This window comes from Chrysemys picta, chromosome 6 (genome assembly GCF_011386835.1).
Source record: "Chrysemys picta bellii isolate R12L10 chromosome 6, ASM1138683v2, whole genome shotgun sequence".
NCBI classification, from domain to species: Eukaryota; Metazoa; Chordata; order Testudines; family Emydidae; genus Chrysemys; species Chrysemys picta.
Window position 1 is genome coordinate 48,037,161 of NC_088796.1, and position 13,857 is coordinate 48,051,017.

At 39.8% G+C, this 13,857-nt stretch overlaps 1 protein-coding gene across 11 annotated transcripts in view; it reads right to left on the bottom strand.

Moving 5' to 3' along the window:
- ARHGEF28 (Rho guanine nucleotide exchange factor 28) overlaps positions 1–13,857 on the bottom strand; it is a 186,951-nt gene that overhangs the window by 103,546 nt on the left and 69,548 nt on the right. For 8 of the 11 annotated variants that reach the window (XM_005288256.3, XM_005288255.5, XM_008167521.4 and 5 more), the window contains 3 exons: positions 11,250–11,433; positions 9,074–9,254; positions 4,859–4,931 (listed from right to left, as the gene is read on the bottom strand). In XM_005288256.3, the coding sequence (XP_005288313.2) occupies positions 4,859–4,931; positions 9,074–9,254; positions 11,250–11,433 (438 nt within the window). The other 3 variants (XM_042855936.2, XM_042855935.2, XM_065550133.1) reach the window with 3 other exon arrangements.

Below are 13,857 nucleotides of genomic sequence, written 5' to 3' on the forward strand. Positions count from 1 at the left end.
ACTGTTAGCTACTGTCACATTTGTTGGTTAACATAAAATAAACCCTCCCATTTTCACAATTTTTCCTTATATATAGTTTTATTTCTTGTATATTGAGGCTTGTAAATCAAGATTCAAGTCTGCCCTCAGATACAGACTCAGCCTATATCTTAATAGACTTTAAGGTCAGAAGGGACCATCATGATCCCGTAGTCTGACCTCCTACACGTTACAGGCCACAAAACCTCACCCACTCACTCCTGTAATAGACCCCTAACCTCTAGCTGAGTCACTGAAGTCCTCAAATCATGATTTAAAGACTTCAAGCTACAGAGAATCCACCATTTACACTAGTTTAAACCTGCAAGTGACCCGTGCCAGATGCAGCAGAGGAAGGCAACAAAAAAAAAACAACCCAGGGTCTCTGCCCATCTGACCTGGGGGGAAATTCCTGACCCCATATATGGTGATTAGTTAGACCCTGAGCACATGGGCAAGACCCTCCAGCCAGACACAGATATGCAGCTGCATTTTCAGCTTTGAAAAATCAGTTACTGCATATGAATTTAACCATAACTTAATACTTAAAAACATGTATATCTTAGTATTTTACGGGATATCATTCATAGATCTTTGATGCTTGCTATACCTTTTCCCATCCTGATCTCTGTGCAGAGCCCAGGGAGAGGTTACAAACCAATAACATTGTACCAATCCATCCCCTCACAAGAACAGCTGCCTGGTATCCAAGTCCAGCCGCAGACTCCAGCAACAATAATAAGGTCTAATCCTGCAATCCTTATTCAAATTAAACTATCTGGGGATGAAATCCTGGCCCCACTGAAGTCAATAGGAGTTTTGCCATTCTGTACGAGTAAAGACTACACAGGATTGGGTCCATACTGATTAATTTCTTAATCATGATCTTCTGTTGCAACCAGATTTGTGCCTTGCCCTGTTCCCCGACCCCATCTAGAGGGTTCCTGCTGAAATGCAGCAGGAATGTGAGAAGATGTGACAGTCCTCATCTTGCAGAGAGATCAATGTCTTCCACGCTAGGCGGGACCCACTTGGTACACAGTGCACAAGCTCCAAACAACCTGCAGATGGCGCAGAGGTACAAGTTACAAGCACCACAACAGCAGCAGCAATTTCAACTACTGGCTAGTAACTATTAGCATCACCAGTGAGAAAATGCTCTAAACATTAGTACATTTCTACTCCGATTCCTGCCTCAGGCTTCTCATGTGACCTTAAGCAAGTCGCTTTACTACTTTCTCTCTCAAATGAGGACAATAATATCTTCCTGCCACACAGAGGTAAGCTCTCTGTTTAGGAGATGCTCTGGATAAGGGCCAAATATAAATAGCTAGACAGAACACTGGTACTGTATCCTGCAATTATTGCATCAAACCTCATGAGTGCCACCAAAATCTAAAGGCAAGATTCCCAAAAGGTGTTTTTGGACCAGGCAACAATTCTATAAAACAACTAATTCAGCCCGATAAAATAGGTGCCATGATAATGTAAAAATTTACCCACAGTATGGAAACAGATCATCCCAGACACCACTATGTAGTAACCGTGGATAAAGAATGACCCTTTAGTGATGGCCATGGTAACTCTGGGTATGTCTACACTGCAGCTGGGAACAAATCTTCCAGCTCAGATACACAGACATATGCTGGCAGGGCTCAAACTAGTGTGCTAAAAATAGTTGTGTGGACATTTCTGTTGGGGCGGAAGCTCGGGCTTGCAAGCCTACCCAACCCCCTAAGCTTCAGAGCCCAAGCCGGAACATACAGTTGCTAGTTTTAGTGCTCTAGCTTGAACTCTGCTAATACTAGCTCAAGCTCCATTAGCTTGTTCCCAGCTGCAGTGTAGACATACCCTAATTTTAAAAAGCAAGATGGAGAAAAAGAGTTGAACTTTAGAAAGATAACGCCCAGGGAATGCTCCCCTAAATCCTCTAGACATTTTTCTAATACTACTGGCGTTAAGTTGACATTACTGTAATTCATTCTTACAATCCTTGGGGAAACTCTGTTTACTATGCAATAAGTGATTTAATATATAGCCATAAATGGCTATGGCTCTAAATAATATTCTGCACAAATATTACTTGCCACAAACTTTCAAAATTAGAAAATCACAAGATTTTTTTTTATAACATAGGAATGGCTGAAATAATCAAAGTAAAATATATTTGTACTTTATTTTGCATCCTTAATAGAGAATGTGTCATTCTGTGTATTTGAATTTAATTAAGTTGCTATGGGAGATCCACTGTTAAGCTAGCAATATCACCTTACATTGACCCACTGCATTGCCCATCGTGAAATGCAATCAAACTGCTGTATTGCTATAGCAACCTTCAGTAGATAATAGCTCAGAGCTTCTGCTAGCATTATGCTTTAAAGGTCTGTTGATCTTGACTTTAGGCCCACCCAGGAGGAAGTATTACTTATTGGAACAATAGGCGTTTTAAACTCTAAGGGGCATCCCTTTATGAAGTTACTGCAAAGAATTTTGTGCTCTGAGCTCAGCACCTAAATTAACAAAGGTATTTAGTAGAATATTGTAGGAGTTTTATGGATCATTTGTTACATGATTTTTGTTTGTAGCAGCAAAAAATTTAATTTTGTTTCCAACAAAATTTTATTTTGTCTCTTTAGCTCATTAGCAGAAGGTAGAACATGGATCAAAGTTATCAATTATATTAGTGATTTTCAGGTATCTGGGTTCAATGACTGTATGAAAAGCAACAAACACACATATAGCTAGAGCTACACATATTCCTTTTTGCCAGCTGATAGAAATATGAACATCTATGACAATACCAAACTATATGACGATATAGAAACACTGATTCATTATTATTAGATATTTCTATAGTGGTAGTACCCAAAGGTCCCATTGTCAGGATTCTGTCCCCACTGTGCTGGGCACTGTACAAATACACAGGTCTGCAAAAGTCAAGTGATAACAATGTATTTGATCAAGTCATAGGGCTAGTCTACACTACATTATATTTCTAGCAGTATAGCTACGCCCTGCAAAGCTCCTTAATGGTGAGGCAGCTTATACTGGCAAAAGGAATTCTTTTGCCACTACAGTTAAACCATCTCCCCGAACAACATAAGCTATACTAGTTAAAGGACTCTTTTGCCAGTATAAGCTGTGTCTATATGATTTTTTCCACACTCCTAACCAACATAGCTATGCTGGCAAAACTTTGTAGTGAAGAACTGGCAATAGGTACTAACGAAGAGTGATGGAACTCTCTTTGCCATTGAATTGTGATGAGCATAAAGTACTCAGCCTGCTAAGGTAATGCGTAATTCCTGTAATGGTTGAGTGCCAGGAGCTGAAGGCACTCAGCACCACACAAAGTTGCTCAGCATCAGCTTGCAGGTTTGAACCCAAAATGAGAGGGTATAGTCAGAAATTAAATGATTCCTGAAGTGCTAAATCAATATTTATTGATATTTGCTATTTGCATGCACCAAGTCAGGCTGCTTGGACAGGCACGAAGAAAAACGACCATGACTTGCATTGCCCAAGCTGCTGCTATGAATTCGCCTGCTGTTAGTGACACACAGCAGAAGGTACAAGATCACATTGACCATTGGCACTCTGAGAAGTCTGCACCCAAGATAATAAAGATTTTGATAGCACAGTATGTAATTCCGTGTATTATAAACGGTTGCTTATATTTACAAAAGTAGATTTTAGACTGGTAGTGTTAATGCTGATGGTGACGTTAGAACTACCGTTATTATGTTAATTGCCTGTGGGTTGCTGGAGAAGTTGGGCACAAATTTCCAGCAAGAGCTTAATGGTGGCAATCACACTTAAGGAACTCTTAACTATGTAAACTGGAGCTATTGTCTATTAAGGAGGTCACTTCCTCAGTCTATTAACTCACTCGGAATAATTAGGTAATACCTTTGGAATCCAATTCTTATTTACAGCATCATGCAGTGCTTGACCCTGTAACGTTTATGCAACTGCTTAACTTTATGTCGGCTTCAATGGGACTTCTCACAGTGTATGAAGTTAAGAGCATGTGCATGTTTTACAGGATTAGGGCCTTATCTTGTAGAATTAGCCACTGCATACTAGCCACTTCTTCCAGATAGACACTAATGTGCATGCAACAATGAGACCTTGAATCTGGGATAGTATTCAACTAAATGCCAGATCAGAGTATTATAAAAAAAAATCACTAAAAAGTCTATAACTCTTTTGTTCTAGGACCTTCTTGTCACAAGGTCTGCACAGCTCAGTATGATCTATCTGGTAAAGAAAAGTAATTATGGTCATGAAACAATATCCTACAATCCTTATACAGGCAAACTTGCAATTGAAATCAATATGGGAGACTCATTTAAAACCATTTGAATTTTGCCACAGTAAAGAGTTCAGGACTGGCCACTAAAACTGTTCATAAAATGCTTAATTCATTCTTCTTTAATTCACTCCTATCTTTATCAACCAGAACTTTTTGACTTTACTAGAACTTCTTGCAAGTTGACCTGTTTTTATTTCAGCTGAATACTGCCCTCTTCTGGAATTGTAGTGAGGTTGTAATTTAGCTGTTGTAATTTTTTAACATTCTTTTTAAAAGACTTTTTCAATTATTAGAAATTCTTGTGAACATTTTTAGGTTCACACAGGTAAATTAATTATTTAAAATGCATGATTTCATACCTCCCTTATAATGAAATGCCTTATGTATTTTACCATTATCTATTGCACAGATCTCTGATATCATGTATACTAAGCAATCTTCCTAAATAAATATATGGCACAAGGACACATGCTACCTTACCTAGCACTTTAGAAAGCTATTACAACCAAAGATGAAAAGCTGTACCTTCGGCAGAATCTGTTGAATTGCAGGGCATTTGTGGTCCTTCAACTGTCCCAGCTTGTTTTGAATTAAGACTCTAAAAAACACCAAATTCAAACAACAAAAACTTTCTTGGATACCCATACATATTAATACACCCATATGTGTATGCACCCCCCCCAAAAGAAAAAGTCAAATACATACATTAATGTTAATATTAAAAAGTTATACATATATTTTGGGGAGAGAATTTATAAAATATTTTAACCTAAAAATATTTGGGGAAAATTTACTTTGTGTTGTGTAACATATCAGATTTAAAATTTGTACTGTATGTAGCACATCCTTTCTCTGGAAAAAAATGTTTGCATTTATATAGCTCTTCATATAGTAAAAGTTCTGTACTTATTAACCCCCATAACTGTCCTGTAAGATACAAGAATTTTACAGGTGAAGAAACTAAAATGGAAAAGTGAAGTGACTTCCCCAAGGCTACACAATGAATGAGTAGGTGAGCCAGGATTCGAACTTAGAACCTCCTTAACTCTTAGTTCTGTGCTCATTCCTCCATCCCATGGAAATCTATATAAAGATGGTACTGAATTGAATTGTGTGTGTCATATAGTCAGTTTGAATATGTATCCTATGATGCTAAACAATTAAATAAAGGCTTAACAGGGCCATCCCTAGCCATTTTGGTGCCCTATGCAGCCTCCCCCCCCCCCCCCCACAGAGGGGGTGCATCCCTAGGCCTCCGCAGGGGGTGGCCAGGCCTCCACAGGGGGAGGGGGAGCAGGGCAGGCTTGGGAGGCAGGGGGGAAACCACCCCCCAACAAGAGCCGGCGGAGCGGAGCAGGTTGGGGCTGGGTTGCTCCACTTCCTGCCACCCAGTGAGTGCAGGGCAGGCCCAACCCCTGATGCAGTCCTCAGGGGAAGGAGTGGAGTGGGGGCAGGGCTGGGGCGGAGCAGGGGCGGGAAGAGGCGAGGCGGGGTAAAGGCTTTGGGGAAGGGGTGGAGTGGAGGCAGGGCTGGGGCAGAGCAGGGGTGGGAAGAGGCAGGTTCTGGAGTGGAGCAGGGGTGGGGGCCATTGGGAAGAGGCGGAGCAGGGGTGGGGGCAGCTTTCCTGGGCGGCTCAGCCGGCTGGGGGATCGGGCTGGCTGCTGGAGCAGCACGCAGCTGTGTAGGGCACCAGGAAATCTGGGGCAATTTGGTGCCCCAAATTTCCTGGTGCCCTACGCAGCTGCGTACTTTGCATATGGGTAAGGACAGCCCTAGGCTTAACAAATATACAAAGTTACCCGTTTCCAAGTATTTTCTAAGCTATAAGAGCATTAGCCAGTAAATCACATGCATACTGCACTGCCACCAGAAAGATCAAGGACCCAAAATAGCTCCCACATAATTTAGAGCAAGCAGCCTAAGGACTACTCAAATTTACATCAGCTGCAGGAGTCACATAGGATCTACCCCACTAGATGAGGCTGAGCTGGACCGCTTTAAAATTGGCCCAGATTTTAAATAGTATTTAGGTATTGCTGCACTCAGCATTGGCAATGCCTAACTGATTTAGGACCCCTGGTCTCATTTTCAAAAGTGAGATAGGCACTTAGGAGCCTAAATCCCATTAACTGTCAACCCAAGTCTGAGTTTTTCCTAGTCCTGCAGCTAAAGAACAGAAACAGCAACTCGGCTTAGCTCCTCCTTGGGACACCACTGGATTTTTCTGATACTAGGCAACAAAAGGGCTTCCCTATGCAGAGCCTTTAGAAACAACGATCTAATACATCATCTCTCCCTTCTCCATTTTACTGTTTACATTTGGTCACTAAAAACAAGATTTGTTCTCTCCACTGATGTTCCATAGAGTCTTCTTTCCCCACACTGATTGCATTCAACAGCAGATACACTCAAACATAGCAGCTGTGTGCAGTCAGCCATTTTTAAAGGGAGTAGGGCTACTCAGCCTGCAGGACATCCATTGTCCCTCATGATGAAAACTCAACCCCATTCTGGACTCCCTAACAAAAAGAGCTTCCTTTTGAGCCCCACCACTCAGGTTTCCCCTACTCGCTACATTCGGTGTCAAAAAAGGGAATTGTTTATAATGTAATCAAAACATCTAAAAATTGGGAGCAGTATCAATACAGTCATTTCCACAGGGATAAGATGGTTCTGAGAACGGGTCCATTGTTCATTCCAAAACTGTACTCCATTCTCCACCATCTCAGGAAATCTCTCTTCCATTACTCTGCCCAACATGAGTCCATTCACTAAAAGGAGACAGAATGGCATGAACTAGTTCTAGCAATTGAGGTCAAGTAAGCCTCAAAGCTATCAGCAGCCATTTCATGTACAGGAAAACATACAAAACCAAAGGACGTTTGCCACCACAATGGATTAAAGCCCATTCTGCTCTGCCCGCGTCTGCTTCCTGGGTCATAGTTATACACTTTGTCTGTGGAGCGATATATGTGCTCATTTATCCATACATTCTCAAGACACTATATGTTAGATACGCAGTCTTCAGCCTGTGGTAGAAGTGTTGAATGCTGTAAATGCTACATCTATTTCAATATAAGTAGCTACGTTGAAATGTTTACTGCCCTCTTCCCTCCTCAGCTTTCAAAGCTGTCAAAATCCCATTATGAGGACTGGTGGTCCTGACTGTGACAAAGAAAGAAAAATGTGTTTTTACCCTGTACTTTCCTTAGCCTAAGTTAGCTAGATCAGACCCACCCACTTGGGGTGACAATTTCTCAAATGGAGTTCATGACAATTTGATTTCCTATGCTTGGTCTAGTATTTAAATAAAAAGATTGTGTACTTTGGTATAGTGGCTTGTTTCTGCTATCTAGGTTTCACTAAGCCTACCATTAAAAATCTTCCATCACTGAAAGGATGATCTCTAGTGGTTTTTCCCAATGAGGAGGAGCTAAGCTACAGAAAAGGTCTGCGTCTGTCTCTTCAGGAAGAGGGAAAACCTACGTGGATGACTGGCAGAATGTTTTACTGATCATAACAATCGTAGAATTTTGCAACCTTTAATCTGAGAATATTTGCCATGGGCACTTTCAATATGGCACATCAATTAGCATTTTCTCCATTCCCCACCCCACCCCCCAAGTGCTGCAAAAAACACAGGGTTTGACGAGTGCAAGGGATATAAACAATATTACAATCTTTGTCATGGTTTTGTTTTTGCCTTAGGAAATCAGGATACCTGTGTGAAAGTTGTTGTACCCAAGTTAGAGCTATGAATCTGGGACCAGTTTTTATTGGAAAGCCTAGAAATCTAGGGAATGACTAAATAGGAATGTCTGTGTTATAAATCAAGCGCACAAAACTGGTGTGCAAAGGTCAAAGCATCTCATGTAGCTCATTGTTAGTTTAAAAACCTATAACCATTTTGATAAATGCTTAAAAATAATTGAACAAACAACAGAAAAACAAAACATGGAAAAGAAAAGCAAAAACAGAAGGGAAATTTAAGAACAAGAAAGGGGGAAACAATAAATAATAATAATTTTATGTAACCTTTTAAGCCAATAATTTGATATAGACAAAGACCCAAATTTAGGAAAGCAGTTAAGAACATGTCTAACTTTAAACACATGAATATTCCCATTGAAGTCAATTACGCTACTCACCATGCTTAAAGTTACACTTGTGCTTACGTACCTCACTGAATCAAGACTAAAGTGACCAAAATATCATACAACAAATACAATATAAATGTCAGCTCTTTGGAGCAGGAATTATCTTTCTTCTCTGTGTTTGTACAATGTCTAGCGTACAATGGGGTTCTGGTCCATGACTGGGGCTCCTTGCTGCTATAAATAGTAACAGCAACTTAAAAAAAATACCTCCCACTACAAAACATGAACACAAATGGAAAAGGCAAGATTAAAAACCAGAGAGAAAGGGTTTTACAAGAAAGGTATTTACCATAGGGCCATTCTAAAACATCTCTGGAAATACAAGGGCTTTATCAAGTACTCCTTTAACATTTTTTCTACACTTCAGTTTCATGCGTGAAAACAACCACTTTAGCACAGATGAAAAGCTAATGCCAATAATCCTTTGTCTACAAGACCAACACACTTACCATCCCTAAAACCTGCACGGTTTAAACTAAGAAAGAGTGCTACCCAAAAAAAACATATTGAGTATGAATAGCAAATGGTGCAAATTGTCAAAAAATATATATGTTTCTATGCATTCTGCTGATTTGGCACCTACCTTGTAAAGAAAGGTTCTATCCCAGAAGTATTTCCTGAAGAGCTTAATGTCAGACTCCAGCAAACGTTCTGCGGTGTGATTAAATGTCAGTGTCAGAGTTCCTGATGAATGAACAAACTGTAGGAAAGCACACTCACTGATCTCAGCTCTAGAAATGTCAAACGAATGACTGCCCTGAAAACTGAAACAACACACTATTTAAATTAAAACATATGCTCTGTGCACAGGTTTAATGAAAATATAAACACAGAGAACTTTCTGTTCTCATTGGTGCACAGCACTTCAAAATTCTAACTTACTGTACAAAAAAAAATATCTAAGGCAGAAAATATAAAACATCCATGAAAAACATCTCTGGGCAAACAAATAGTTACCAGTGAATCCATTCACCATAAGAAAATTCTGTTGTTTCAAGCCATCAAGATGAAAAAATGGTTAGATTAGGAATAATGGCAGCAAAATAAAACAGCAACACTAAACAACATCTAGTTTTCCCTACTATTGTAAAATAGAAATAGTACCTTTTCCTGTTAATGTTGCCATATATAGTAGCGTGAAGGAACTGGCAGGCTTACTAGCCGATTACAGTGAAAAACAGACAGTGTCTCAAGGGAGCGCTGCACTGTTTGGATGTTACAAACAAATGAGACATTCATAACAAAATGTACTGGACCAGCTTTGTAAGTCATTTTCTCATGCAAATTAAAGTAGGCATAATACTCACACAACTGTATGTTGTGCAGAGCCATAAACAAAAGAGCTCCATTCCAAAACAAAAATGTAACTGAATTCTTGCATGTATTTTATTTTCTGTTCACTTCTGGCTTTTCATTTCTAATGGGGACTTTCTGATGGTGGAATATGATTATCTGGTAGTGCACGACAATTACAAATACAATGGAGGTCCTAAACTCCATACATCTGAAACTTCAGATAATTAAGGTCCCTGGAAGCTTCAGTCCTGCAAGTTACTGGTCAGGGAGGAAGCTCCCTGGCAACTCCAGAAACTTAGCCCTGCCTGGGTTGATACTCAGCTCCTTCATTTATCCAAAACTCTGTCTTACAGATGTTTCAGAGTCCTCCAAGACCTTGGTAAAAGTGGGGTTCAATTGTACTTTTTAAACAAATTTCCTTGCCCTGGTTCCTATCAGCATTTTAGATTATTAAAACAAAAACCTGTAAAAAGTTACTTTGATTTTCACCATTTAAACAGTGTGTGTGCTTTTTCACTGCTCCTTTGCATCTCCAGAACTTGGACAATGAAAATAAACTTCCACTTTTGAGAGCAGTCACTTTCATTTTCTAGTTCTGGTGCACTAGCGCTAGACCAGTGTAGCAATGCTTGAATTGGGCTGCAAACACTACAGGGGGATGAATGTTTAAAGTTACTCAAAAAGCGGTTTTCAATTTATCTTCCCATTTGATGAAGCATTTCTATGAATAACAGATTTTTATAACACACTTTTCCCCACCAAAACCTGTAATTGGGACTTAGTAAACAATTTTGCCGATGCACAAAAATGAATAAAACACAACTCCCTCCTTTCTGCCACATTGGTACCGCAGGACTAACAATAGTAAAAATATATTTTTGTCATTAAATTAAGCAGATTTAACTCTGACTATACAGAGGGAGCAGCTCAGAGGAGTAAAAAAATGTGCCATTTCTACATCACTTTTCAGACTAGAAAAGTATATTAAAGGTTATAAACACTCAGATAACCATGGAAAAATAACTACATGCTACTGTATAATTTTGTGTTGAGGTCCCACAAATCCAAAATAAACAGTGATATTTTTAAAATATTAATTTTTAAAGCAACAGACTTAAGTCAGATGCCAAACCTAAACTATTTACTCCAAAAAGGACAAATAAAATAAATCCCTCATGTATTTATCTAATCAAACCAGAGTTTAAACCAAATTTAGATTCGTATGTTTGCCATTATATTACTGTTAAAAATGTTACCAATTTTGCCACACACCTAGAATGGAAGACATATATGAAACCTTATTTTTAACAAGAAATACAAGATTTCACACCTAAAACCACAACACTGACAACAACCAACAGAACAGAAATAAACATTCAGTTTAAACTATTTTGAAATAAACATTTTGCTCTTCAGTTTTAATGGCTAATAGTTTAATAGAGGTAATAGGCCATTACACTCACTTCATTAAGATTTCAACAAGTCTGGAGTGTCCATTCTGTGAAGCCAAATCTAATGGTGTTGCTCCAGCTTCATTAGGTAAAGCTAATGCCAATGGCCCACCAGGCTGAGATAACAGGAATCGCGAGAGTTTAACCAACCCCAATCTTACTGTGAGATGAAGCAGCGTTTCTTTGCGATTAGACTCTAAAAAACACATATGTTTATTTGTTAGTAAGCATCATATAAAACTTTTTAAAGTCGGTGCAAATACAAAATACATATAGTCCAAAGATCCACTTATTCCAAAAGTTAAAGAAAATGCTAGGAGTCTGTATTTTCTACATCTCAACTCTCTCTGTGTACAGCACCTAGCACAACGGGGCCCTGATTGCTAACTGGGCCCTCTAGGCTCTACTATGCTACAACTTATAAAGAACAAGGTAGCTTTCCAGCTGCTTTGCGTTGCCTCAACAGCACAAAACAGCCACAGCTGGGACCAAGAATCTAAAACAGTTTCTTTACAAGGCATGTGATTTATCCAGTAAGGCTGTTTATAAGTACAGCAAAAGATCCTTAATGATGCAGACATGCAGGTAAAATGTACAGGATGCATTTCTTTCATTTCTCTTTTCAACATGGTGGCTTCACCTGCCTCTTTGTTCTCTGCTTTTTAACATGTAAACATCAAGGTCAATGGAGGGTGAAGCTTAAAAAATAACAGTGAACAAGATGGACTCAGTCTCTTTCTGTCACGTCCTACCCTCACACTTCATAAAGAAAATGCTCGGGCAGCAAATAAAAAAAAAAAAAAAAAAAAGCGGGCCTGCAGCTCAGAATTTTCTTCCATTCTGTTCTACACAGGTTTTTAGAGTGCACCTATAACTGTAGTAGCTGAGTTCCTTCCAGCAATGTGACTATACATCTGTCACATGCTGGTTGTTCTCTCATCCTCTACCCAGAGGGAGAAGCATGTGTAGTGGAGATATTGGTAGGTTGGTTTTGGTTTTTGTTAAATATACCTGTTGCTAGGTGTTTGCGGGGGGAGGGCAAGATCAAACAAATATGCCTTGCACGGGGAGCAGGAAGTGGTGAGGTTTGTGAGGGAGGGAGTTCATTCCACAGTCTCAGCCTGAAGAAGTTTCGGTCTCTGGCACAGATGAGCTTTACTCTTATTCTTGGGAGTTCCATTATGCCAGAGGAGTGAAGCTGACGATCACAGTCTTCATCCTAGAGCTTTAACTGGTATGCTGGGCCAAGCCATGGAGCATTTTAAAGATAAGGACCGAGAGACCCTGAACTTGATTCAAAATTCTATGGGAAGCCAGTGTAGAGAGTAGAGGACAGGTGTGATGTGCTCACAGTAGCATGTGTTGTTGAGGAGACATGCTGCAACATGTTGTACTAGTTGATGTTTCCTAACTGCTGAAGGTTTCATGCCCAGGTATAGCATATTGCTGTAGTCTAGACGAGAGGTGACGAAGGCATGAATAACTGAGGCCAGGTCTTCATCCAACAGGGTGGGACTGAGTGTCCTATACAACTGGAGATGGTAGGGAGGAATAGCTCAGTGGTTTGAGCATTGGCCTGCTAAACCCAGGGTTGTGAGTTCAATCCTTTAAGGTGCCATTTAAGGATCTGGGACAAAAATCTGTCTGGGGATTGGTCCTGCTTTGAGCAGGGGGTTGGACTTAGATGACATCCTGAGGTCCCTTCCAACCCTGATATTCTATGATTCTATGAAAGCTCTACTCACAGCCATTGCTCTGTGAGAGCTCAGCAGAGCAAGGAATCCAAGACTACAGATTGAACTGATCAATTGTGAACCTTCAATCAAAGGAGACTGCACCTATGCCTGCAAACTCCTTAAAATATTTTCCTCTGACCAGCATCTTGCATTCTGATTTCAACATGGAGTTAAATGAACAGCTAGAACTATTAATATGTTTGATATTTCAATTTAGTCAGTCTATAGTACTCATAACAACAATCATCAAAGTCCGAAGGAACAAAAATCTCATTTTGGGCCCACCAGTTTATACAATTCAATTTCAACATTATCTCATCAAGTAAATCCATTTTTCTGAAATAAATAGAATGAAATTCAATAAGGACAAATGCAAAGTACTCCACTTAGAAAGGAACAATCAGTTGCACACATACAAAATGGGAAATGACTGCCTAGGAAGGAGTACTGCGGAAAAGGATCTGGGGGTTATAGTGGACCACAAACTAAATATGAGTCAACAATGTAACGCTGTTGCAAAAAAAGCGATCATCATTCTGGGATGTTGTGACGTTATTGATTTGAACTCGGACCATATAGAACCTGGTTGCAACCAAAGTCCTGTAGTGGCACCACATCTTGTATAAAGGGGGTCAAATGAGGTGTCTAAGACAAGGTTATGGTTTGCTGGTTATAATTATGCTATCTATATGTGTGTGTCAATTTTGTAGTTGAAGTTATGAATATTGGCTCTATACTGTCTGTATTTCAAACTTATGCTATGCTTCTGGGAAACATCCCAGACAAATTGGTGTTAGCTCTGCCTAGCCTGCCTGATGGCCCATTAAGGACCATCGGCTATACAATTGACCCATTGAGAGAAGGCAGATACGCCTTGCAACTCA